The following is a 26,544-nucleotide window of genomic DNA, read 5'->3' on the forward strand; positions in this document are numbered from 1 at the left end:
CCCCCCTCAGTGCCCATCACCCAGTCACCCCAACCCCTCGCCCACCTATGTAGTGTTTTTATTTTATTTTATTTTATTTTATTTTTTTAAAGATTTTATTTATTTATTCATGAGAGACAGAGAGAGAGGCAGAGACACAGGCAGAGGGAGAAGCAGGCTCCATGCAGGGAGCCTGATGAGGGACTCGATCCCGGGACTCCAGGATCACGCCCTGGGCTGAAGGCAGGTGCTAAACTGCGGAGCCACCCAGGGATCCCACTATGTAGTGTTTTTAAAGTGATTGTTTGGAAACTCTTCATCTTAGGAAAAGAAAATACAGGTCAAGATAGCTACACATCGTACCAAGATGAACTTAGTATGGAAGAAACCCTGAGGGCCGGCAGCTGATATCTGATCTTTTTGTTTCAGCTTGTCACGAGTGAGCTAAGCACTACGGAATGCCCAGCCCCAATCCCACGTACCATGGAAAAGTAAAAAATGGTCACTTCATCCCAAAACCTTGTTCAGTTTGAGAAATATACATACAGGATTTCATCCCTCATATCCAACCAAATCTAGATCACTCTACCATTCCTTTGAAAATCCAAGCAGTGTGCTTCTGTCTTTAGAATATATTTGGTGAAGGGCACCTGGGTGGCTCAATCAGTTAAGCACCTGCCTTTGGCTCAGGTCATGATCTTAGGGTCCTGGGATAGAGCCCAGAGTCTGCTTCTCCCCCTGCCCTTCCCCCCTGCTCGTGATCTCTCTCTCCCTCCCTCAAATAAGTAAATAAAAATCTTATTTTATTTTTTATTTTTATTTTTTTAATCTTTTTTTAAAGAAAAATTAGAATATATTTGGTGAAGAATCCTCATTCCTGAAACTCTTTGTCCCTCTAGGTTTAAAAAAAGCCCCACTTCTACTGTTTAGGTTTTTAACATCTATTCATTTTAATAGATGCCAGTTTCCAAAGCCTCTTTTTTGTTATGTTAATTACCAATAATTTTCTGTGCTTGAATTTCAGGGCAATTTTATCACAATGCCAAGGTTTAAATAAATTCAATGAACCACCTGCAAAAGCATTCCGAGCTGTACCTTGATTATAGGTGTCTTCCAGATACCCTCCCAAATCTGAATCAGGACTGAAGCTCCCTTCACTGGCATCATCAAACAACTTCTCATCACAGTCTGGATCCAGGAATGTCAGATACGTGTAGAAGGACGTGGTAAGAAATTCCGAAAGGCTACCTAATTTTACTCTGTCAAGGAGACACTATGTTAGAAATACAGGTGCATGTGGACAAACTTCCACTATGAATCAGAGAGAGACTTTTCAACAACCAGATGGTGCTTCTGCCAGAATCGATAAATACGTCACTCTGCAGATTGCCCCACATAAGTAGTCAGCCAAGAAATTAAAACAAAAATTCAATACCAAGTATAAAGTAGGAGCACATAGCATATTAAAAGTCAAAATGAATCATGCTGATTTCTTACTCCCAAACCCAACACAAACAAAAATCTATTTTACTGAACCAACCTAAGTTTTACAAAACAGAGTGACTGAACCACTTTTAACCAGAACCAAACCAAGCCTTGGGGGTTTTTCTGTCCTAAAACAACTGTACCAGAACAAAACCTACCATGTAATATGGTCACACAGGCACAGGTATATGATAGGAGAGGCAGTCTCAGAGGCAAAGTTCTTTCTTTTTTTTTTTTTTTTTTTTTTTACGGTTCTTTCTAGAAGGAATGCAATGCAAGGACCATCCCCAGACTGGAACAGATGCCCAGAGTGGCCCTATTACATTTTCATGCTGGGAAAAGTTCCACTGAAAACTGCAAGCTGGGTTTGGCAGTGTGGGGTCCCAGGCTCAGAGAGCAAAAGGGAGGACCACCTTACAGAGAGCCGCCACTGTGTGCTTCTTAAAATGTTAGCTCTGGGGGCTCTGGGGTGGCTCAGGTGGTTAAGTGTCCAATTCTTGGTTTCGGCTCAGGCCATCATCAGCCCTGCTCAGTGTGGAGTCTTCTTGTCCTTCTCCCTCTCTTCCTCCCTGAACTCACACACACACTCTATCACATAAATAAATGAAATCTTTGGGGGGAAAAAAGGTAGCTCCAGAGGCAGAAGACAATAGGATATTGGGAGCTACTAGCATCAGATGAGGACTTAGTAGAAATGGCTGAGAAAAACTGTTTAAGAAGCACACTGAAGCATATAATGCAAATGAATTTGTGGGTGCTCAAGCTTGAGTGGGCAAATGGACTACAGCAAGAAACATGGCCTAAGGGAAGGAAAAAAAGCCTTTCCTTTAATAAAATAAAATCTTTCCCTCCAGGGCCCTAGAGCCCATTTTACTGATTCTCTTGCCTTCAGACTAGGGACAAGGGGAGGTGAGGTAGTGTGTGCAAGACAATGGAAAGTTTCTCTCTGATGAAGTTGAAAGGAGTCAGGACAAAGGTGGAAAGGCAGTAATTTAAAAAGGCTTCTGGGGGCACCTGGGTGGCTCAGTGGTTGAACGTCTGCCTTTGAGTCAGGTCTTTGGCTCAGGTAGTGATCCCGGAAGACCCCGCGGGGATGCCTGGGTGGCTCAGAGGTTGAGCATCTGCCTTTGGCTCAGGGCGTGATCCCAGTCCCGGGATTGAGTCCCACATCGGGCTCCCTGCGAGGAGCCTACCTCTCCCTCTGCCTGTGTCTCTGCCTCTCTCTGTGTCTCTCATGAATAAATAAATAAAATCTTTTAAAAAAATAAAAAATAAAATAAAGACCCTCAAAACCTGGGTGCCTGGGTGGCTCAGAGGTTGAGTGCCTGCCTTTGGCTCAGGTTGTGATTCTAGGATCAAGTCCCACATCGGGCTCCCTACAGGGAGCCTGCTTCTCCCTCTGCCTGTGTCTCTGCCTCTCTCTCTGTGTCTCTCATGAATAAATAAAATCTTTAAACAAAAAAAGACCCTCAAACCTAAGGAAAAGCCAAAATTAGATTCAGTTTTTGTTTGTTTTTAAAGATTTTATTTATTTATTTGAGAGAGAGAGATCCCAAGCAGGGGAAAAGGGCAGAGGGAGAAGAAGACTTCCTGCCGAGCAGGGAGCCCCATGTGAGGCTTGATTCCAGGACCCTGGGATCATGACCTGAGTCGAAGGCAGACACTTAACTGACTACGCCACCCAGGCACCCTGAGATTCACTTTTAATTATCAAGAACTTAATAGGAAAGGTAGCCCATGGGGCCCAGGCATTCCTGTTTCCTTCCACTGTTCTCTGAGTCGTTCACCATACTGTATAAACAAGAGGCCCTCCTTGTTTTTGTAAGCCCTCATCCAGCTCGGCACAGAGATTAGAGCTGGTTCTTGGGTTCTTACCAAGCTTCTGCACCTATTCATCTTGTGCCCCTTGCTCTCTGAGCCTATAGCCCCTTGTCTGTAGAACAGGAATACCACCCACATGACACAATGAAGACTAAATCAGACGATGCACACAAAACAGCACAGAGTGTCCTGCAAGAGAGCAATTAACTGCAGACAGTATCCTTTTTGACAATGATTAGATTTCAATTCAAGTGTTTATTCTGAAAAACACTCATTATGGATGTATGGTATCTTCTCTTGGCTACGATGCCATACACCAGGTGGTAACTTATCCAAACTGGACGTGAAATGTACAAAAGTGCGTGCCAACTGCAGTTATGGTGCTAGCTGAGATATGCCAGGTACAAAAAAATACACTGGATGAATCCACTTAGATGAGATACCTAGAGACAGAAAGTACAATGGTGGTTGCCAGCTGCTGGGACAAGGAGAATTGGGGAGCTATTGTTTAATGGGTAGAGAGTTTCCCTTTGACAAGATGAAGAGTCCTGGTGGTCGGTTGCATGACAATGTGAATGTGCTTAACATTACCAAACTGTACACTTCAAAATGACTAAGATGGTAAGCTTTATATTATGTGTATTTAACAGTTTTAAAAAACATTTATGGCGGCAGCAGGGTCCCTGGTGTGGGAAGATATGAGAAGGGCCGACGTCAATGCCCAAACACTCAGCAACTGGCATTCCATCAGGGAACCAACGGAAGACTCCAGGGCCCAGAAAGGGTCGCACCTCACTCAGGGCCGACCGAACAGTGAGGTTCTTGGAACCCTTCTCACATATTCCAGGAGATTAGGAGAGATCAGGGCCTATATGCTATTGAGAAAACTTCTGCCTCCTGACAGTCAAAAAATATAAAAATCGAATCGGTTTTCTCAGGAGGTGAGCCTGTATCACTCAAGGTGCCTACCTGGGATAATGGGGAGCACCCATATTACTGTGGGCCTGAAAAGTAGAATAGGTATAGCTCCACTGAGGAGGAGGGGACAGTGGTATAGGCAGGCCCATTCAGGCGCTCTGCTCCGAGGGCCACTCAAGGAATTTTTTAAAGTTCTATGAATTATTCTTCAGGTGACAGCACACTCAAGTCAGTTCAGGAGGTGTTTACTGGGCACCTGCTAGATCCCAGGCACTGGGTGTTTTCTTCTAGGTCCTTCACTAGAAACAGACACAGCATTCCATACATGCAATCCAAGAATGCCACTTCAGAGAGACTCGGTATGCTTGCCTTTCCACACCCCAGGCCTCCTGGCACCTGTAAAAGCTTCACAAACATCCACTGAGAGCTGCTTTAGAGAGGATTCCAGTTCCACAGGGGTAAAGGGTTTTAATTTCCTTTTTAATCTAAAGCTCCATGCTTCTATGTTCAGCAATTGATATGAAAAATGGGGGAAGGACAGCATCCTCTTTTTTTTTTTGAAGATTTTATTTATTTATGAGAGAGAGAGAGAGAGAGAGAGAGAGAGAGGCAGAGACACAGGCAGAGGGAAAAGCAGGCTCCACACAGGAAGCCTGATGCAGGCCTTGATCCCAGGACTCCAGGATCACACCTTGAGCCTAAGGCAGACACTCAACCTCTGAGCCACTCAGGGATTCCCCCCCCCCTTTTTAAAGATTTTATTTATTTGGCAAAAGACTTTTAAGAAAGGTCACTGATGGGACGCCTGGGTGGCTCAGAGGTTGAGGGTCTGCCTTGGGCTCAGGGTGTGATCCTGGAGTCTCAGGATCGAGTCCCGCATCGGGCTTCCTATGTGGAGCCTGCTTCTCCCTCTGCCTGTGTCTCTGCCTCTCATGAATAAATAAACAAAATCTTAAAAAAAAAAAAGAAAAGTCACTGATACTTAAAAAACAAAACACCAAAACCACAAATTACCTGGCTCCTCCAAAATATCCATCCTCTAGTTTTCTAATTGTAGAAAGAACTGCAGAATGAATGTCTGAGCCATCATTTGCTAAGGGGGGAGGGAAAGATGAGTTAGTTTGCTTAATTTGGAAATACTTTTTGGTTTTGGGGACAGGCCGTGAAATGTTTTCACCAACATAATCTAATAAGGGCAGCCCGGGTGGCTCAGCGGTTTATAGCGCCACCTTTAGCCCAGGGCCTGATCCTGGAAACCCGGAATCGAGTCCCATGTCAGGAGCCTGCTTCTCTCTCTGCCTGTGTCTCTGCCTTCCTCTCTCTTTGTGTCTCTCATGAATAAATAAATAAAATCTTAAAAACAACAACAACAATAAAAAAAACATAATCTAATAAAATACTTATGGAAGATTCCTGAGCTCAGAAACCAAGCTGCTAAGAACCTCCCCTTCGGTACTTAGCTTTGTCTATGGGACTCATTTTAAACAGTCTGAAAAGGGCCCAAACCAACAGTGGGACATGAATCAGGCAGATCAAGTTCGCAAAGTTACTGAGCATGGTGTGGGTGATGGGGAAGGTGAGCGTGGGTCTGCCCGTCATCCGCCAGCAGGTGCACAGGTAGGCCAGCTCGATCCTCAGCATCTCCACAATCATCTCATTGTCCAGGGCCAGGTAGAAGTGATGCTGGTCGGTGAACTGCAAGTCAGATCAGGCCCAGTAAAAGGCTGTCCTTCATTCCCCCGACACAGCCCCAGCTATCATTCACGACAGCACTAATCCTTGCATGTTGTTTCCAGAGAAGAGGCTCAATCCTGGCTGTATCTGCCCCCATCATGGGGCTCTCCTTGCAATCAGGCAAAAATCAATCTGTCGCCTGCCCAGGAATCGTAGCTACATTAGCGTGGAAGGTAAAGGTGCGCAGCCAGATCTATTTATGGCTCCTCAGATGAGGATTTAAGCATCTGGCCCAACACCGCTGTCCCTGAAAGGAAATCAATAACTCCTTAAATCCTACTCATTCTAAAGCTGCTGGGCTCAGAGGATTTCTAAGTGAGGGAAGTGAGGGCACTGGGAGCAGGTGAGACATGGAGGCTGTGTTTACCTGACTGATGACCTGGCTAATGTGAACTATAGGCACTACTGCCTGGTGTCGATGAAAATCAAACTGTTCTCCTACCTCGGGACTAGTCCACACTCAGCTCTGGTCTGACGTGTTACAAAGGGAAATAACTCACAAGATTTAAGCAAGCAACGTGGGCTAGGGTGAAAAAGAACAACTCGGGGCTACTGATCCATGACCCCATGGCTGACAGTGTGCCCGGGGGGTGGGGAGCCGTGCCCACAGTGACAAAGGGAGCCTAGAGCTGATCTTTCTAGCTGGCCAAATGGATGGAGAATATTTGGTTCGGATTCTGTAGGACTACTTTCCTTTGTTAAAAAAAAAACAAGAAACAAAAAACAAAAAGAAAACTCTGGAAAAAAAGTTCTATAATCAGTATATTTGGTATCTCTTCAAGGGCGGGGGGCTTGAAAATCAGATAGGCTAGGTGTTTCATGGCGGGTCTTCAGACAACGTAAGCAAAGGTCAGGGACTACTGCTATCGGGCACAGGGACAGCAAGTCAAGGGACAGGTACCTAGCAAATTTGGGAAGTGGTATGCATTTCACTACTCCTCATGACGAAATGACGACACACTCAGTTTGATTCAAGCCATGCTTACTGAGCACCTACTGGGACTAAAGAATTGCAGTAGGACCTGGGTGTCATATTACACATCGCTATTTGAACATACACACGCTCCTTCTACCTCATTCACAGTAGCTCACCACGAAGAAAAGGGAACTTAATCAAAGGATGCGTGTTGCTTTGCTACTGGCCTGCTCTACTCACCTGGGGTGTGAAAGTAAAGATTTGGTTCCTAATCACATATAGCTTAGATGTTCCAAGGACTCCAATGTGCCGATATGGTCGCCCACTCAATTTCATATTCTTATTCCGTCCTATTTGAAAAATAAAAGAGATATTAGAGTTAGATCAATATGGCAACTTCTAATCCAAGTGACTTTGGCTAAGACTGGGCTTTTTGCATGTTAACCCACTCCGGGGTTTAGTTTTCCTAATACCGTTGATCCTTCTTTAAAATAGGACAAGGATGAATTAAAAACAAATCCCCTGCCTTCTCTTCATGCATGTACACAAATAGCACCCTGTTCAACATCTATGTGGAATGAAACTACTGATAGAACTTTATTAATGTTTACTTCTAATTTATTTCCTACCAAGCCTAGTTATAGTTTCTAAAATCTAAGCGAAGTTGTATTTTAGAGGGACGCCTGGGTGGCTCAGCGGTTGGGCGCCTCCCTTCAGCCAGGGCATGATCCTGGAGCCCCGGGAACAAGTCCCACATTGGGCTCCCTGTGAGGAGCCTTCTCTCTCTGCCTGTGTATCTCCCTCTCTCTCTGTGTCTCTCATGAATAAATAATAAAATCTTTAAAAAAAGTTATATTTTAGAAAGAGAACCTCCACTCCTGTTTTAATGGGTAAATGAGCATTTTTCTAAGATTACAGATAAAAATTAGAAACATATCAAGACACAAATGACTGTTCCAATTGAGAATTTTCAAAGGTGGTACCTTATTTTACAACAGATCTGGTGAAGGGCACAGCCAAGCTTTGGCGACATCTACTGAACAAGCATGAGAACATGCTTGTCTGCCACTCCTCTTCACTTTGAAGAGGTCGAACCACGTGATTTGGTGCCTTGCCCAATTCTTCGCAGTTTATACCTATAAGTCTCCCTCAGAACCAAAACATAGGGTCACCTGGGTGGCTCAATGGTTGAGCGCCTGCCTTTGGCTCAGGGAGTGATCCTGGGGTCTGGGGATCAGATGGAGCCCTGCATCAGGCTCCATGCAGGGAGCCTGCTTCTCCCTCTGCCTGTGTCTCTGCCTCTCTTTCTCCTTCTCTCTGTGTCTCTCATGAATAAATAAATAAAATCCTAGGGCAGCCCGGGTGGCTCAGTGGTTTAGAGCCGCCTTCAGCCCAGGGCATGATCCTGGAGACCTGTGTCTCTCATGAATAAATAAATAAATAAATAATCTTAAAATAAATAAATAAAATCTTAAAAAAAAAAAAGAACCAAAACCTAGAACCAAGATGCCTCTCACCAAAACCACCCTGCCATTTCCCCAAACCTACCAAGCTTGGCATATATGTGACTGAGAATCCGGCCTGGCTGGACTCGGATTGGATGAATGTCAGCAATACTCTGGACGTTTACCCCATGTTTCCTCAATAAGTCCTTAATGTGGTTGTTTTCTGCCAGAACAGTAACTGTGAACAAGAGCATAATAGCATCTGCATTAGCCTGTGGCCCTTAGTCTCCTCGCATGGAGAATATATTATTGACTGATCTTTCTTTTGGCCTTTGACATGCACAGCAGCATGCTCTCCACACACTGGGTAGCTTTGAAAATCACAGCAATTTTCCTGCCACTCTTCCTGGTTCTCTCTGGCCTCACCTCCCCAACCCCCATGAAGCATTTTTATTAAGTGCCATCAATGTTCAAGACAGTCTGATAAGAGACTTCTAGAAATGGTCTTAAACAGGTCCCAAACCAAATTACCCTATCTCAAATGATGGCTTGCCTCCCTGTGGGTCTGCATTTATTCTAAACCTGTCTTGTGTTCTTTTCATATGGAGTGAGAAGCAGAAACAGCTCTGCATGGGGGGATGCCAGGAGAAGCTGGAGCTCCTGGTCTCAAAGAACAGGAAAGGGCAATATTGTGGTATGTACTAGCAGGGTGTCCTGACCAAGGGAGAGGTTGGGGAAGATTGCTCCCTCCGGGAAGAAGGGAAAATGGGGCTGTTGGTGGGTCGTGGTGCAGCCTGGCCCACCCATGAAGCACAGCATAGGGTCTTGCTGGTGGGGAAGAGCCACCCCAGAGCTGGGCCCTGCACCCTGAATGGGCTGGCTGGGGCCCCATCTCTAGTGAGTGAGGCTGGGCACCTGGCTCTCCAGTAGGCAGGGGACTCATATGCCTGGGACATGGGGGCCTGAGCAGGGACTCCAACCCCTGCACCTCCTGCACCAGTTCTGCTTTGAGCATGGCTTTTAAGAGAACAGTGCTCTAGTAAAGGGAAGGAGTCTTGGGAAGGGGACTGGTGGAGGGGCATTCTGGTCTCAGAAAGGGGGGAAGGTTTCAACTGCAGTAGAGCCTGCTGGGAACAGAGTGTGAGGGTGGTGCTCAGGCTAGAAGGTGATTCGGTTACTACTACAGTAGTCCACTGAGCCCCACCATTGTACCCATATGCTGGTGGCCTTGAATGTACAATACACATAAATGCCACTGAGACCTGAAGGTCACCTCCTTATTTACATAACATGTGATACTTTTCAAAGTATTTTAATATCTGTGACCTCATCTGAGCTTCATAACAAGGCCCTGTGGGGAAGCCCCACATCTGCTGGCCACTTGTAGCCAATTCCAGGAAATGGGAACCTCAGCCATGTAGGACTGGGTGAAGTGGTGTCTCTTAACATCTGTTTTTTCTGAAGCTTTCAATGCCATGTAAAGATCAGTGGTCACTCTCTGTAAAGGCGACTCTTTTATTGCAGTGGTTTGCCTGAGACCTGTGGGCCCATGATCTGATACAGCCATATGCAGGAAGTTTCTGAAACTGTACTTCTTCCTCCAGGCCAGATATTATTATATTTTCTATTCTGTTTCTGTTCTATTCTAGAACATTAAAAGGAAAAAAAAAAGGTGGCTAAAGGCCCCTCAATGGGCCCCAGCCTGAAGTTGGAAAAGAGGCCTTGTGAATTTAAGGGCTCACTTAGCAGCACGTGTTGTGTTTAAGTGCAGACTCTGGAGTCAGGCTGGATCAGTCCACTTGGACATCGGCACTGAGTTTGCACCTCCCTCTGTCAGCTCTGGGCCCTTGAGCGAGCTAACCTCTAAGCCTCATGTGTAAGATGGGGAAGATAATCATAACTGTTACAATTTCTAGCTGATGAAACTGTTGTTGTTGAGGGCCTGGAGCCCAGTATCAATCGAATGATGCCCCACAGAGCCTCTTACTGTATCCCAGGCAGGCACAGGGGAATGAGTCCATGGTCACAAACAGGACTGCCTTGCATGTATTCAATAATTGTTGTTAACCTACTAAGTAGGTGTATGCCAAACAACACAGAAGCTAGAAGGATACAGGCCTCATCCTTAAGACATGTATGACGTAGCCACCTGGGTGGCTCAGTCGGTCCAGTGTCTGACTCTTGATTTTGGCTCAGGTCATGATCTCAGAGTCGTGAGACCGAGCCCCAGGTCAGGCTCTGTGCTGGGATCAGTGCTCAGGATTCTTTTTCCCTGTGCCCCTCCCCTCTTTCCTCTCTAAAAATGAAATGAATGGTGTAATTTAGAGGAAATAAGGCGTATACACAAAGTGCTGATATCAGCTGGTACCTAAGTTGCCCTATGAGGCATGTGAGCTCCTCAGGAGTCTACCCTAGGAGGGGAGGGAGGGAGAGGAATTGGTGAGCGAGGACCTACACTGGGGGCTTTCTTCATGACAATCGCAGAGCGTCTCAATGTCACCCTGTGAGGGGGCACCAGTTATGAGGACCCCAAGGCACAGGGAGATGAAATTGCAAGGCTAGGCAGAGCCAGCACTAGAGCAGCAGTCCACACTGGCCTTCCACCTCTCTGGAAGCAGGGCTAGCTGGAAGGGAGGGGAGGCAGGTGAAGACATGGGCCTACAACTCTGGAGAGAAGCCAGACCTCAAGGAAAAAATGCGTGAACCTTTACTTGCGTTTTTTTCACCAGGGTCATGTTCTACTTTTTAAAGAACTGCAATGAAAAATGATGCTCGGGGAATCACTTGTGCCCCAACTGCAATCAAGATTTGGATTCAAGAAAACAAATGCTTTGTAGAAAGTAACTTTGTGGTTGAGAAGAATACTGTTGCCTTTGGGAGCTAGTGAGTTATAGAAAGGATGTTGCAGAGCCCATACACACTGAAGCGCACTGGTGTACTTTTTAAAAAGTAGAATAGGAAACTAGGAAATCTTTTGCATTAAAAATAACATTGCAGGGCACCTGGGTGGCTCAGTGGCTGAGCGTTTGCCTTTGGCTCAAGTTGTGATCCCGGGGTCCTGGGATCAAGTCCTGCATCGGGCTCCCTGCAGGGAGCCTGCTTCTCCCTCTACCTGTGTCTCTGCCTCTCTCTCTGTGTCTCTCATGAATAAATAAAATCTTAAAAAAAAACAAAAAACATTGACTTTACCCAGTTAAATATGAATAGTAAACATGCTCACAAACCTTGTACTACAACATCGGGTTTGACGGAAGTGGAAAATCTTCTGTTTAAGGGGTCAATTTCCCCAGTGGCGAGGAATCCCTAGGAAAAGAGGAATAGTGACACTGTAAAATACTGAATGAAATCTCACCTTAAACCCAACTGGGTAAATGAAATATCTGGGGGCTCAAAATATTCAGTATTTTAACTCTTTTATGTTTTTCAAGTGAACTGCTTATCTTCTCTGAAACACAGTACACCATTAGATAGCCACTGATAAACATATTGTGCTCTGGCACCTTGCTCTCCAGGACTAGCCAAACGTGCCACCACCTTGGCGACTGGAAAGAACAGCAGTGACTCAAACCTCATGAGCCCTCACTCCACACCAGTTCCGGGCTGAGCCCCTATACACTCACAGTCACGTTCAGGCCTCCTGATGGGGAGGCACCAAGACTAGCATTTTATGGATGGGGCAATCGAGGTAATGCACTTAAGCTAGGTGGCAGAGAAGGGACTTGGTCCTGGGCTGACTGTCCTGAAACACACAGCTCCCCTCCATGCTTGCAGAGTGCTGTTTCAATATGGCTCTCCTCACATCTTCTATAAATGACTGGAGTCTTCAGGAGGGTCTCAAGGTGCTCTGGGAGTTCTGAGGAGGAATCTGACCTAATGCTGGGCTTACATGAATGCCTTTCCATTGAAGAGGCAACGAAGCAGAGCTGTTTGTTCCTCCTCTCACAGACCCAGAGATCAGAGCTGGCAAGTATAATAGAAATGATCAAGCCCAACCTCTTTACTTTACAGAAGAGGGAACTGAGGCTGGCTCACGAGGTCAGGTTACTAGTCAAAGGCAGAGCCAGCTTTCCAAGAGATAGACGTGGTATTCCCTACTAAGAGGGACAGAGGTAGGAGACAGTCCCCACCCCCAAGGACATGACCATGAAATCGAGGAGGCAATCACAGCCACGAAACCACCAACCCACTTCAGCCCCAGAAGCTCCTAACGCCCACTTCCATGGTGACAGCTTTACTTTCTGTCTTCCTTTATACACAGGCAACCCAAGTGGTACTGGACTGGACCTACTACTCAAACCTCTCCCCTACCCTTTCTAGAGTTTGGGAGGACACACAGGACTGGGCCAGCCTAACAGGCTGGAGCTCCCAGCTCTTTTCCTAGACTCTTTCATTCACACCTCTTCCCAGGGGTCCAGAGCAGTCAGCTGGGCAGGAGCCTGTGAGGACAGATGAACGCATCTGATAACGTCAGCCATACATCATCTACACCATCACTCCCTCCACTCCCCACCGGGGAGGTCGAGATTCATTTTTAGCTGGCACAAAAGCATTTGCATTTTGAAAACTTAAGCCTGGGGGCAAGAACATGTTTAACAGGAAGAAATGAGTCAGAGATAGTAGACCTTCTATGTAAGGGTGTTATGGGCTAAGGGAACACCTGACACAAAATTCACTGGAGAAAAGCCAGCCCCTGCCCCTTCCTGTAGAGAGCACTGTAGAATCACTCTGCTTCCTGCAGCCAGGACTGTGCCAGGGGTGGCTGGAAGCTGACTTAGTAGCTTCCACAAACCTCTATAATTCACATGTGTGCTGATCCCAACTGGGAAGCTTCTAGTCTCTTACTGACCATCAACTCAACCTAGTTCTAACCATAGACCAGGAATACGGGGGTGGGGGTCAGGGCAGGGCAGGTGATAGGAGTGCTTGGCATGCAGCTGACTCTGAAGTGGGCCAGTGTAAATATGGACACACAAGCCCAGATGGCAAGCCTCAGAGCAGACTCAGTCCAGGCGACTTTAAAACTATGAGATGCCAAAGACATTCACAGCCACATGGGGCAGAGAGCCCCTATGCTCTTCTGGGGTCCCCTACACCTCAGATCAGATGGTTTCCAGTCTGTGAAGTCCCCAAGTCCCCTACCTCTGCCAACAGCGAGCTGAGGATGTATAGGGACTGGCCCCACAGATGAGGCAGCTTCCCCAGAGGAACTCTGTCCACTGTGTGGGGGTTCTTATATTCTTCATCAACCTGGCAAAAAGAAAGACACCCAAGTCAGAATGTCAGAGGATAAAAAGGCCAATGTTACCGCATACTGGGGAGTGCACTGAGGATTTACAAAATGCCACTCATTCGATTATCCAGGCCAATTCTGTGCAAGAGCTGCGACAGGGTGGCCCAAGAGCCAAGGCCTTGGTGTGGGGGCCTCGTGCTAAATGCAGCAGAAGTGGAACTCAGATTCAGGGGTGGCTCCAGGCCAGCGCTCTTCCCATAGGCACACTGATGGCAGAGGGCAGAGACAGGCACGTGAAGTCTGGCCTGCCTCCTTTGAGCACAGCCCTGGGCAACAGGAAGTTTCATAGCTCCTGCTTACCCTTGTTTGTATTATGGGTACAATGATCTAAAGCATCACCCTAGAGCCACAGCAGTGCATTACCTGCTGCTAAGTCATCTTTTTCCAGTCTTGTTCTCCCCAGGGGCTCATAAATTGTGTGCCTATGCTAGGAAATTACCAGAAGGTGGCACTATTTATTGAGGAAAACAGTGCTGTACTAGCAGATCACTAATCTTCCATCAGGGACTCAATAAGCTGGGTCCACTGGGGGCTTTTGACTCATCAAAATAAGCTACAGTTCTTTTTTGGATGGACAGTGCTAGCTACACATTGTAAAAGTTAGTCTGCAGTTTTCTCTGTTGTAAACTCCATGCTGACCTTTGGATTTTTTTTTTTTTTAAAGTTAACTCTACCCCCCATTCATGGGGCTCAAGCTCATGACCCTGAGATCAAGAGTCACGTACTCTACTGACTCAGCTGGCCAGGTGCCCCTGACCTTTGGGTTTTTTGTCATTACAATGTTGGTCTGGGGTAATGTTAGTGACCACTTTTTCCCTTTGGAAAACAAAGCAATTGAAATTCTTCTCCAAAAGGGAAAATCACACCATGAGGGAGTCATACCCTGCTTGTGGATTTATCAGTGATGCTATTAACAGATCGTTAAAACTTGCTGCAGTAGTAAACATTAAGAAAACCTTCAACTCATAAACTGAACAGAATTACACATGTCAGTAATCAAATTATCAAATAGGTTAACAGTGTGGCAGGAGAATCTCTAAAATGTCAGAGTTATCTTTGAGTAAGTTTGGTTATCTTTGGGTAGTAAGAGGAGAGAGAAATACTTTCTTCTTTCTACAGAATCGTGGATGTTTTGTAGTGTACGGGACTGCTTTCACAATCAGATTATACGTTAGGGCTATTGGAAATGTAAGTAGTGTTAAGAGAAACCGTGAAGACCTGGAATGAGAAATGGTTGATGGAAAGAACAGAAGGCAGACAAAGTGTCTGGATCGAGAGACAGCTTGACTCTAGCCTCCCCGGACCCATGTGCCAGCTCCTGCCTCCCTGTGCAGACATTGGGGTCTGTCTCCTTGTCTCTGTCCCAGTCCTTCTTATGTGCTTGCAGGTCCTCTAACACACAAGGCCTTTGCTGTGCCACCCGTGTGTGTGCCCTCCATCCCCCAGACCAGCTCCTCCACCCTCCACTAGCCTGCAGTCTCCCAGAGGCAGAGCTGGCACTGCAAACCCTGAGTGTCCTGGACCCAGCTTGGTGTTTTAGAAACCACTTCTGGACAAAAAGTGTTAGGTCTGAAAGGGGAGTGCAAAATACGAAAAGGCCAAGCATGAGCTCACTTCATTCCAGAGAAGCAGGGCTTGGTTACCTTGTTAGGCGGGATGGCGTACAGTTCTGGCACCAGGTGGATCCCGTTCTTGCCTCTGATTACTATTCCCTCTAGGGCCTCTCGGTATTCTTGGACCTGGAGAATGGCCCCAACCCCACAGCAGGAGAGAGGCGTCATTAATACCGTCATGGGAGGTACATTACAGAAAAACACCTCTCTTGGCAACAGATTAGTAGTAGGACACAAGTCAAGAAATGCACAAATGCCCTCCATGTGGGGAGTATAGGAGGGACTGGGACTCCTGCTGACAGCAAAGGTTAGAAGGAGGGGAACGCATTGGCCTTTTCTGTGTGGTCTTTAACTCACGACTTCAATATTTCACTCTTAGCTTCTCACATATGTAAATTCTGTCTCACCAGCTAGACTACATAAGCTTCTTGGAGTGGAGGCCAGACCTTAAGGAGGGCATTCCACTTCTACCTACCACTAGTTTTCCACTTAAAAGGCCCTTGATCAAGCATTTATTGCTCAGGAAATGTTCGCGAAGGGAACCCGCTGTGAGGGAAAGGAAGTGTACGTACTATGAACCATGTACCAGGATTCTTATGATGCACTACTTGATATGATAAAAGCTGTGGATGTAAACATTTCCATTCAATGAAAAAGGCAGTAATTAAAAAAAAAAACCTGTGTATGAAAAGGAAACAGACTAAAGGGGGAAAGCCCTTTACCAGCCACCCAGCTGTTTTAACATATTTCATCTTTGGAAAGCCTAGTCAAAGGCCTTCTAGATTTCAGTTCCTTCTCTTATGAAATTTGTGGACAGCAAAATCTGCAGGGGTGCATTGTTTTTTAAACATCATTGGACAGCAAGTGGAAAAGACAGAATAGGCATAAGAGCAGCAAATTCTGTGAGATCTAGAAAATAAGGTCCTAAACACATTCTTGTCTTCTCAGCTTTTTTGTTTCTCATAATTGTCAAGTTTCATAACTCAAATTCTAACTCAATCCCTTTGAGAACTTTCAGTTCTAGAATAAAGAGACAGAAAACATAATACCCAAGATCATTGCTAAAGTATAACAGTAAGAATCAACAATGGGGGAATATTAACATTTCAAGCTTACTACCATGTTGGGGAGGAAGAATTTTCTCTGCCCTTTCAGGTCCTTCTAGCGGCACTAAGAATCAAATTGACATGAGACAGATGAACAGGAGAAAATCAAATTTAGTTACATATGTACAGAGAATCCACAGAGACACAGATGGGATATTCCAAAGATAGAGAAGCACCATGAGGCTTACTTGAGCTCAGGAGAGGGGTGGCAGTCTGAGGACACAAGGGAAGGAAGACCATTTGCAAGAAGGTGAGAGGAGATGTTTTGGAAAACAAAGGTGGCCCTGTGATACACATAACTTTCTTAAATAAAGAGGAATCTGTGTCAGCAGCTTTCTTGCTAGTAGAGACAAGTAGTTGAGGGGGATGTAAAGAGCTTTTCCCAAATCTGCTGGGTTTTGATCACATTTTTTTAAAAAGATTTTTTTTTAAAAGATTTTATTTATTTATTCATGAGAGACACGGAGATAGAGGCAGAGACATAAGCAGAGGGAGAAGCAGGCTCCCTGCAGACAGCCTGACAAGGGACTCGATCCCAGGACTCCGGGATCATGACCTGAGTCAAAAGCAGATGTTCAACCACTGAGCCACCCAGGCCTCCCTGGGTTTTAATTACTTTTAACTCAAAACAATGTTCATGCCAAAGTGGCCCATCTTGGGACAGCCTGCCCTCGGCCCCTACAGCCACTTCTGAAACCACTTAGAATTTCTGAGCAGAGCCAGCTTTCAAAACCAAAATAAATCTTGGATTGCTCATCCCACCCCAGTACATGTGGTCTGAACAGGTTAAGAAAACAGTGAAGCATTTGATTATGTCAGTCATTCACATGAGCTTCAGGAGGATAGATCTGTTCCACTTACCAAAGAATGCACAGTGGCAAATGCTAAAGAAATCTGTCTTGAACAATGAAAGTTGCATGAACAAATTTTTACTGGGAACTTACTATGTACTAGGCACAGGGAATGTATGGATGAACTGGATGGAGACCACCTCTACCAGGGTGCTCTGACAGGTAAGCAGGAGATTAAATACAGCTATAGGTGCCATATTGTGGTAATAAGCACTGTGGGACGTATAAAAGGGGCATCGATCCAGTGGTTAGGGTCAGAGAAGGCCTTCTGAAAAAAGAGACATTTACAGTGAATCAAGTGAAGGAGAAAGAGGCAGCTGAGGGTCAGAAGCAGGGCTTGGGCACTTGAGAACAAGGGAGACAGCATGGCGTGTTCAAAGGACTGATATGGTTTCAGGGCACTCACATCACAGAGCTCAAGGAACTAAGGAAGCAATAAGAAATCGGGCCAGATTTTATGGGACCCTGTGAAACAGAAGAGCTTATACTTCCATCCCAAGGCAGGCAGGAGCCTTTCAAAGCTTTTAAGTAAGGCAGTAGCATAATCTAATTCGTCTTTTAATAAGATGCCCCTGGCAACAGTATAGAGAAACAGCAGGGAGTGAGGCTGAAGGCTGGGACACCCATTAAAATGCTGTTACATTAAATAAGATGTTAACTGAGAATGCCCTTATACTAGAGCTGAAGACAGCAAAAGCTTAGGCTGGCTGGTCTGAAAAAACAAAACAAAACAAAAACAAACCCAGAACAAATAAACCTACTTGTGATCGACTGTGGTTCCCAATGAACCTCACTTCTCAGTACTCATGCCTTTGTGCAGTCCCCTCCCCTCGAATGTGGCATGACCCTTTAAACAACAGAATGCAACAGGAGGGACATTGCCAGTTCTGGCCTAGGCCTTAAGAAAGCTCGGCTGCTTTTGCTTTTGCATTTCGGGGTAAGACGGCACCCTGTAAAAAGCCTAACTGGTCAGAGACTACAATTCTGTGAGAAGCCCAAGACAGCCACATGGAGGAGAAGTGAGGCCTGGGTCAGGAGCCCAGCCCAGCTCCGAGTCAACAGCCAGCATCAAGCTGCCAGCCAGGTGAGTGAGGTCACCTCAGAAGTAGATCCTCCAGCCCCAGTGAACCAGCTAACACCAAGTGAAACAGACAACCTGTCCCTGTTGAGCCCTTCCCAAATTGTAGAATCATGAACAAATAACATATTTGTTACTTTAATTTGCTACATTTTAGGAAAGCTTGTTAAGCAGCAACAGATAACTGAAACAGTGCCCTAAATTCTTACGTAACCTTATGTTCTAATAACACTCAGCATACCGATGGAATGAAAATGCTGATTATCAGCACAGCACCCAGCACATTCTTACCTGAACGGCGTCACCAGTGAAGACTCCATCTATTATGAAATACGTCCAGAACACAGGCCATTCGCATTCAATGTTTTCAAAGAGCTTGAGCTCAGCAGGATCATAATGCAATCGGTTTGGGTCCTGGAATCAAACAGGAAACCTTCTGAAAGGTGATGTCAGATTACATATATAATACCACCGTACCTCAGTGGGTTTCATTCACTTTCTGATTCAATACAGCTCTGTGGCTGCTAGGATTAGGAGTCGGCTATAATGGGGAGATGCTATTTCTGGTAGTTTTCCGTGGTAAAATCTAAGAGAAGTCAATCAGAAATGTACACAAGACTCCTTGGTGGTTTATTATACTAAGCTTCCTATATCATGAACAAATAAATAGCAATTTGCCTATTACAGTGCTCAGCAGACTATCTGTTTTATTTAAATTACTATATCAGTGACTGTGGCAAAGAAACTCAAGAAGGAGGCCACAGTTCCTCTTTAAAACACCATGTGAGCCACAGAACTGTTTGTCCTTGTCTACAGGCTGGTTTTAAACCACCAGCCTGCTGTCCTCCTGAAGATTATATTATTCTACTGCCTAACTCCAGCCTTGCTGTCTCCAAAATTAAGACTGCCCTTTCCAGTATTCTAACATGTAATTTTATAATCAAGAAAGGGAGAACACCACAGCGGTGATTTAAATATGAAGCAGTTACAGAATCATAAGAAACAATATTTAAATACAACCTCTCTTGGGGTTTTATAGCCATCTCGAAGGAAGCGACAGCATCCATAACGTCCCTAAAGATGATAAAGAAAAAAGTGCAATTGATGAAAGAGAAGAATTTGTCTTTTTATTGTGATTCATGTTGGCCCTGCATCCCCTTCCCATGAATCTTTCAGTAACGAAATGTGTACCAAGTACTCTTTGTTATCAATGCAAAAACCTATCTTTAAGCAATAAGCCAAGTAAATTCAGGTTTGATCAGTGCCAAGAAGGGAAAGTCAAAACTTTCCGTTAGAGTACCAGGGCTGGGAGAGTAATTACTAAGAGTTTACAGAATGACTAGCCCTTCCTTCTCATTGGCTGTATCACACAAAGATGCAGAGGGATCCTCACTGCGTGGAGAAGCCACCAAGGCAGATACTTCTACTTGAAGTACTTGATTGGGCTACTTCTACTTGAAAGACTGGAGAGCCTAAAGGACATTGGAGACTCCTCACAAGTAGGCTCTGGATACAAAGAAGTATGGGGGTGGAGACAGAGGCAGGTGGGGATGGGTGGGGCTTCTTCCGGCCCAGGGCTCTTGCTTTTGGCTTTCCTGCTGCAGGCTCCAGGGTTCCTCTCCAGCTTCCTGGGTGTTCATAAAGAAGGGCAGTGGCACTGAGCTCTTGATCTACCTCCCTAGTCCCTGGATCGCAGTGTTGGGTGTCCATTCCCCAGTTTCTTAAGCGCACGGGGGCTCCTTTAGCGCTGGCTGCAGAGGCAAGCGTACCCCTAGCAGCCAGCCCCACAGTGTTCTGGGAGTCATGGGGAGGCCCAGCCTAGAACCCACTCCCCTTTAAACACTTCATTCCCTGTACCGAATCCCTGGCTACTGAGACAACCTAAAACAGCTTTCTTTTTCTCCACTAAACCGTGAGACAGCTTCTTTGGGGATATGGCTGGAGACTCTTCAATTCCTTTGCATCCAAGGGCTAAAAGCATTTTTTACAGAATCTAAGTAGGATCGTCACCGTGAAGATTTTTGGCTTTAAGAAACTTATTTATTTTTTAAAGGAAATTTACATTCTTGATCATTTTACTGAGAAATTCAGTTGCCTGGGCTATTTAATAACATTCTCAGTTTGGCATATTGTGTCACAGTTCCTGCATTTCACCTCAGAGCAGGGGTTTTCCTAAGCTTGATTTAACTTTTGGATTGCCAAGTCCCCGGAAATTGTGTATAAAGTTGGAGGATATTGGGACATGTGCATTTTTTTCTAGTGGGGACTTTATAGCTTTTAAGAGATTCTCAAAGAAGCCTGTGATCTCTAAAAGGTTAAGAAGCTCTACTTTAGAAGTATAGAAGGGGAACAAATTGGGATTAGAGGTGCTGGCTTGAGTTCAAGCTCTGCTATCAGGAATAAGAACTACGGCACTGGATCACTCTGAGACTGTCTTCTCCCCTGTACACTCAGCTGTGGATACTGCACTCTCAATCCACTTAGATAAACCAAGCCACTGACCTCATGGCGAACGAAGGCCTGGGTGAGCTGCTCCACACCATCATGAAAGGGGCACTTAACACAGGGCAAAAGGACACCAGCGTGATGAACACTTACCTGGAGCTTGGAAATAATTTCATTTTTGGTCAAATTCACAAGGTTCACATCTTCCACTGCAAAGGCCGGGAAAGAGATAATGGAAAGAAGTCCAGCGTCAATCTCCTTAGACGTTGATGCTCTTGGCAGCATGGAGAACAGAATAGACTGAATGAAAAACAAAGAGGTGGCTTGAACCTAGGAAGTGTGAATAGTTAGTTGCATGGTATCTAGAGACCATGACCTCAGCCCAAAGGAACATTTGAATGAGTTTGCCGATTTTGAGTTGAGCTTTCTCCTACCACTACAGCCCCTGCTGGGGGACCTCGCCTGGTCAGCCAAAGACTCCCATTCCTTGTGGGAGAGGAGAGGGCTGGGGAGAGCACAGTACTGCCTGGAGCCTATGCTGAGAGCTGCTGGTCTCCCTCCCCTGGGTGCCTTCTGTTGACTTTGCTGTGTCTTTCGGACATGCAAGGGAGGAACTAAGGACTACTATGTCAGCAGGCCGGGGTGTCCTGGATGTGAAGATAAAGACAGAGAAGAATACCTATATGGGGCTAGCGTGGAGAAATGTCTGGCTTCTGTGGAATGTGACTAGGTGATCCAGAACCCATGTATAGGAGTCAAATCCAAGAGACCACACGAACACTCAGGCAAAATGGTAAATAAGGAGAATCACTGCAGTCCTAGAACTAGGGTTACTCAGTGGCACTGTAATATGGCCTCAGTTATAAGGTAGTAGGATTAGGCACTGCAAACTAAAGGAAGGTGAAATGCTAAGTCTGGGAAGGGAAGGGAGCAGACACTGGGATCTGTGCAGACACGGGGTTAGAGCCCTGCAAACACAAGCAGAGTAAATTTCATATAAACATGGTGTATTACGTTAATTGATTTTCAGGTGTTACACCAATTTTGTATTCCTAGAATAAATCCCACTTGGTCATGTTAAAAAATGTTTTTTTCCGTTTGGGTTCTATGTCTAGTTCACATATGAGGGCTGAGACTCAGACACAGACTTGTGTGACAGAATGATGATTCTAAGCCAGGCCCAGCTGGCAGCAGAGCTCACATGGTTTCCACTAGGGACTACGCATTAGTAAGATGCAAATCAGCTTGACTCTATTCAACTGTAGCCCAAGAAAGAGCAGATTCTCCATTAGGGACTATTTAATGCGGGGAAAGGAGGTAAAGATGGGGGAGCCTTTCAGCCCTTCAGCTTCAGAATAAAGCTTCATTTTCTCAAGCAAACTGACCCCGAAGGCCAGTTCTTTAACTAGCTGCTCTCCCTCAGGCTCTCTGCCTGGAAACAGGCACTCCCTCCAGAAGCTCTCTGCTAACAAGTTTACATGGCTCTTACTACCCTCACAACCCTGGCACGGTGTGTGGCAGACAGTGGACCCTCACTAAGTAAGAGTTTACTGACTAACCAGCAATGGGTGAGCCACTGTCTGCTTAATGGAGTCCCCTAATCTGCAACAAATCACTCCTTTCTCTGCCCTCTATTTCATGTAGGTTCTACTAATTTGTCATTTGTCCCACGTCATCTCTCCTCCACCATCCATCCTGCCCATCCCTTCCCCTCCTCGAGTGAACTACTGCTTGCTAGTATTCAATTTGGTGGCATCATGAAAGAAACTCAAGAGAAAACCACCTATATGCTCAAAAAACAAACAAGATTTTGCCTCCAGGAAAACAAGGTTGCTATGACTCGCCATCATGTTGTACGTTTACATAGCACTTTTCAGCTTATAGAGTGCTCTGAAGAACTCTGATCCTTACGACCACTCTGCATGACAGGAGGGGAAGGTGCCAGTATGCCCATTTTACAGATGAGGAAACTGAAGCTCAAAGAAGCCAAGTACCACCAAGCTAGAAAGGTGAGGAGTGTGGGGCACTTGGCTGGCTCAGTCGGTAAAGCATGCGGCTCTTGATCTCAGGGTTGTGAGTTTGAGCCCCATGTTGGATGTAGAGATTACTTAAAATTAAAATCTTAAAAAAAAAAGAAAGAAAGAAAGAAAGAAAGAAAGAAGAAAAGGTGGGGAATGTGACCTGGAGCCCAGGTCTTCTACTCCATCAGTCCTGTTCCCTCCTGTCTGGACCGTGAGAGGCTGGAGCTGTTACCTGACAGTGTTCGACATCATCAGGCAGGACGTGGATCACTGACTTGCGTCCTCCATGGGCTCCGAAGAGGTCCAGCTCATCAATTGCCTCAAGGGCTGCCTGCAAGCACAGGTATGAATCACTTTTCTCTCTAGTAAAGATACACTCCCATATCCGGTACTCCTTTCTCATTAAGCAATCTAGCATGCATGTTTTCCCAAAGGTTATGAAACACATCTCTAAAATTCAGCTAACATATCCTGTAGACATATCCTATCCTTATTTTCAGTGGAATCACGCTTTTCCTATATATTGCTGCTCTTTGCAGAAACAAGAAAAACAGACAAACATTTCCCCAAATGAGGTTATTATTTGACCATAAAATGAAATATTGATGAGTTCCTAACATTGGGAGAGGGCGCTAAATTCACAGACAGCTTTTCTTTCACCTATTTGTGTCAATTCTAACATTAGCATGTCTGCCACTTCAGAAAGTTATTTCTTTTAATATGAAGTATGTTTTTGGTCAGTTGACCTTAAAGAACATATTTCTTGTTGCTCTGAAAATTCTAGTTCTAGAGTCTTTATTCTCTCCAAGGATATACTTTCATCTTGAGCGTGAGGGAGGCACGTTAAATGTCTAGGGCGAAAGCTGTAAACTGGTGGCTGGCAGACAGAATCTGCCCCACAGAACACAGGTGTTCTGAAGAAACACAGGTGACCTGAAGAAATTTTAAAAATGATTTTAAACGGGAATACCTTTAGAGAAAGTTCCCAGTGTCCCCAGGACCCCTCAGTATTTTTCTATCTGGCCAGTTTCACTTGTTTATTATGTTACTTGCCTGACCTGACTCCATAGACTTTTGAACTTGTAAGCCCTGCCCTACAAAGCAGTCATATTCTTCAGCCTTCTTTATGACCCAAAAAAGAAGACTGGACATCACACATCCAGATGCTTAGACAACAGCAAATGCTGAGACCTGTGGGTGATAATAATGGATGATGAGGAAGGAGGGCCCTGAATTTCTGGCACAGGCACATTTCAGGGTAGGAAACCCACGTTCTTTACCTATCATCTCAGTCAGCTGGGGTATATGTGCCACTCAAATTTCATACTTGCAGTTGACTTTTGAAAATATGCTAATCAGATTAAACCCAAACCCCTAAAGATGACAACCAAATCAAAGCAGTAGAAATGCAAAGAAGGAAGAACAAACAGGTCCAGAGTGTCACCTTGGCCATTCCTACAGAGCTCGCATTCAGTTCTGGAATGCCCTGATTAGTCTTGTCTCCTCGTTCCCACATTCCATAATCCTGCAGAAGAAGACGGGAGTGAGCAGAGCAGGGAAGGTGCTATGGAAAAATAATCCCTTTATGTTACCATGGCACAATGAAACATGAGTATCTCTTCTCAAAGGTTGCCAAATTCATGGCTTTACATACTCTGGCTGTGCTCTTATCCTCAATTTCACTTCATTTGACCTCTGTGCAGAATTTTGCAAGTAAATACTCAAGTGAAACAAAAATGCATGCAAAAACACTCTCAATTTTCTTATTTCTAAAAGTTATCAATTTGTAAGAAACTCTTGATTTGTAGAGAACAAAATTTTTATCTTCAAATCAAATGAAATGCTGCCCTTCTACTTAGCAAATCCTTTTGAATTTATATTCTAAGATAAAGAAACTTAAACAAATGCATTATAACCAGGTGAAGCCAACCAAACCATTTAAAATAATTTAATACCTATTCCTAGTGTCACTTCTTGGGGGAAAATGCTGAGTAAGTAACAAGAGGCCAAAATCAAAAGTGAGGCACAGAATAGTGAACTCTCTTGGTCTTTTAAAACCGATTCATGTGAACTGGCTCAGAACACTCCATCCATACAGAGAATGTGATACATGCATACCTAACTTGTAGAATTCATATCTTCTCTTAAGAAAGACAAGCACTGGATACTGTTTTGAAATAATGCTACAGAGCAGCACTGAAAAATTACAAGCCAACAAGAACAGGACCGGTGCCAAAATATCAGTGTTTATTATTTATCTGCAAAGATGAACATTCCAAAATGTACAAATTTAGACTGAGGCCCACCCAAGTGGCTTTAGACTCTCTCCAGCTGAGCCCCAGGACTCATTCCTTCAGTGCTCTTCACATCTGGGACTTTCCACATTCCAACCCATTCTTACTCCAACCCTGGAGCCAAGTGACATCCTCAAAAACCGCTCTGATCAGCTTGCTCCCTTGTGCAAGAATCTAAAATGACAAAGTGCTTATTCCCCAGTGGCACACATCAGCTCTCTTGGGCCAGCCACACCTCCGGTATCATGCCTCCACCCCCTGCACGCCCACAATCCAACTTTGTTTTCTGCTACCCTACAACAGTCCATTTTCAGGCTAAGTCTACTCCTTCCCTCTGCACCCCACCCCTGCTCCCCAGGGACCCCTCGCACACTCAGAGCCCATTCCTGCCCAGGACTGCTCATGCTATTCCGCACTGTCTGCTCATCCTGCAAGGTCCAACTAAAGTCCCACCCTTTCCACAAAGACTCCTCTGGTTTTTTTAGACCTCGGTACTCCTGGCATTTTGAGCCAGGTCACTCTTTGCTGTGGGGCTGTCCTGTGCACCACGGGATGTTTAGCAGAATCCTTTACCATCACTCGCTAGATGCCAGCAGCTCCCTCCCCAGGGTGACGAGCAAAAATGTCTCCAGACGTTGCCAAATGTTCCCTGGGAAGGGAAGACTGCCCTTCGATGAGAATCACCTCTTTAGACCCGAGTAGCCCTTGGACCAAACCTAGTCTGCCACCTATGTTTGTAAATAAGGTCTATCTGGGACACAGCCATGCTCACATGCTCCTGTGTCATGTATGGCTGCCTTTCTGCGACAAGGGCAGAGTTGCCTAGAAGCAAAAGGGACTGCAGGGGCTGAAAAACTGAAAATATTTACTGTCTGGCCCTTTACAGAAAATGTTTGCTGACCCTTGCTTTAAGACCATAGTGGCTTCTTTCTTTCTTTCTTCTTTCTTTCTTTTCTTTCTTTCTTTCTTTCTTTCTTTCTTTCTTTCTTTCTTTCTTTCTCTTTCCTTTCTTTCTCTTTCTTTTTCTTTCTTTCTTTCTTTTCTTTCTTTCTTTTTCTTTCAGATTTTATTTATTCATGACACACACACACACACAGAAAGAGAGAGAGAGAGAGAAAGAGAGGCATAGACACAGGCAGAGGGAGAAGCAGGCAGGGGCCCAATGTGGGACTCGATCGTGGGACTCCAGGATCACGCCCTGGGCCAAGGGCAGGCGCCAAACCGCTGAGCCACCCAGGGAGGGATCCCTCTTTCTTTCTTTTTAAATCAAACTCTCCTCTTTCTTTTCTGCCCTTAATGAACAGTTAGCTTTGCACAGGTTCTCTGTTCTCTAAGAAGTGGATGAGGCTCCACTTTCCATATCAGACAAAAGTCTGCTGGGATTCTAAGATTAGACATTTACACACGTTTACACCTGCCCACACCTGGCCTGGGCACCTATCTGGCTCTGGCCCCTCTGCCTGTGGGCCACCTGCAGTGATGCCCACGGCACTGCAGCTCCTACTGACAAGCTGCTGCTGCTGCCCTTCACCCTGCCTCAGGCCAGCT

At 45.4% G+C, this 26,544-nt stretch overlaps 1 protein-coding gene across 2 annotated transcripts in view; it reads right to left on the reverse strand.

Moving 5' to 3' along the window:
• Positions 1-26,544, reverse strand: part of PHKA2 (phosphorylase kinase regulatory subunit alpha 2) — a 75,859-nt gene that overhangs the window by 18,191 nt on the left and 31,124 nt on the right. For both annotated transcript variants that reach the window (XM_025997492.2, XM_025997490.2), the window contains exons 6-18: positions 24,147-24,227; positions 22,935-23,033; positions 20,835-20,981; positions 19,257-19,310; positions 18,528-18,650; positions 15,232-15,327; positions 13,438-13,545; positions 11,523-11,601; positions 8,402-8,536; positions 7,094-7,203; positions 5,754-5,898; positions 5,218-5,296; positions 1,075-1,238 (exon numbers count right to left, since the gene is read on the reverse strand). In XM_025997492.2, the coding sequence (XP_025853277.1) occupies positions 1,075-1,238; positions 5,218-5,296; positions 5,754-5,898; positions 7,094-7,203; positions 8,402-8,536; positions 11,523-11,601; positions 13,438-13,545; positions 15,232-15,327; positions 18,528-18,650; positions 19,257-19,310; positions 20,835-20,981; positions 22,935-23,033; positions 24,147-24,227 (1,420 nt within the window). The remainder of the gene's footprint in view (positions 1-1,074; positions 1,239-5,217; positions 5,297-5,753; positions 5,899-7,093; positions 7,204-8,401; positions 8,537-11,522; positions 11,602-13,437; positions 13,546-15,231; positions 15,328-18,527; positions 18,651-19,256; positions 19,311-20,834; positions 20,982-22,934; positions 23,034-24,146; positions 24,228-26,544) is intronic.

Source organism: Vulpes vulpes, chromosome X (genome assembly GCF_048418805.1).
Source record: "Vulpes vulpes isolate BD-2025 chromosome X, VulVul3, whole genome shotgun sequence".
NCBI lineage: Eukaryota > Metazoa > Chordata > Mammalia > Carnivora > Canidae > Vulpes > Vulpes vulpes.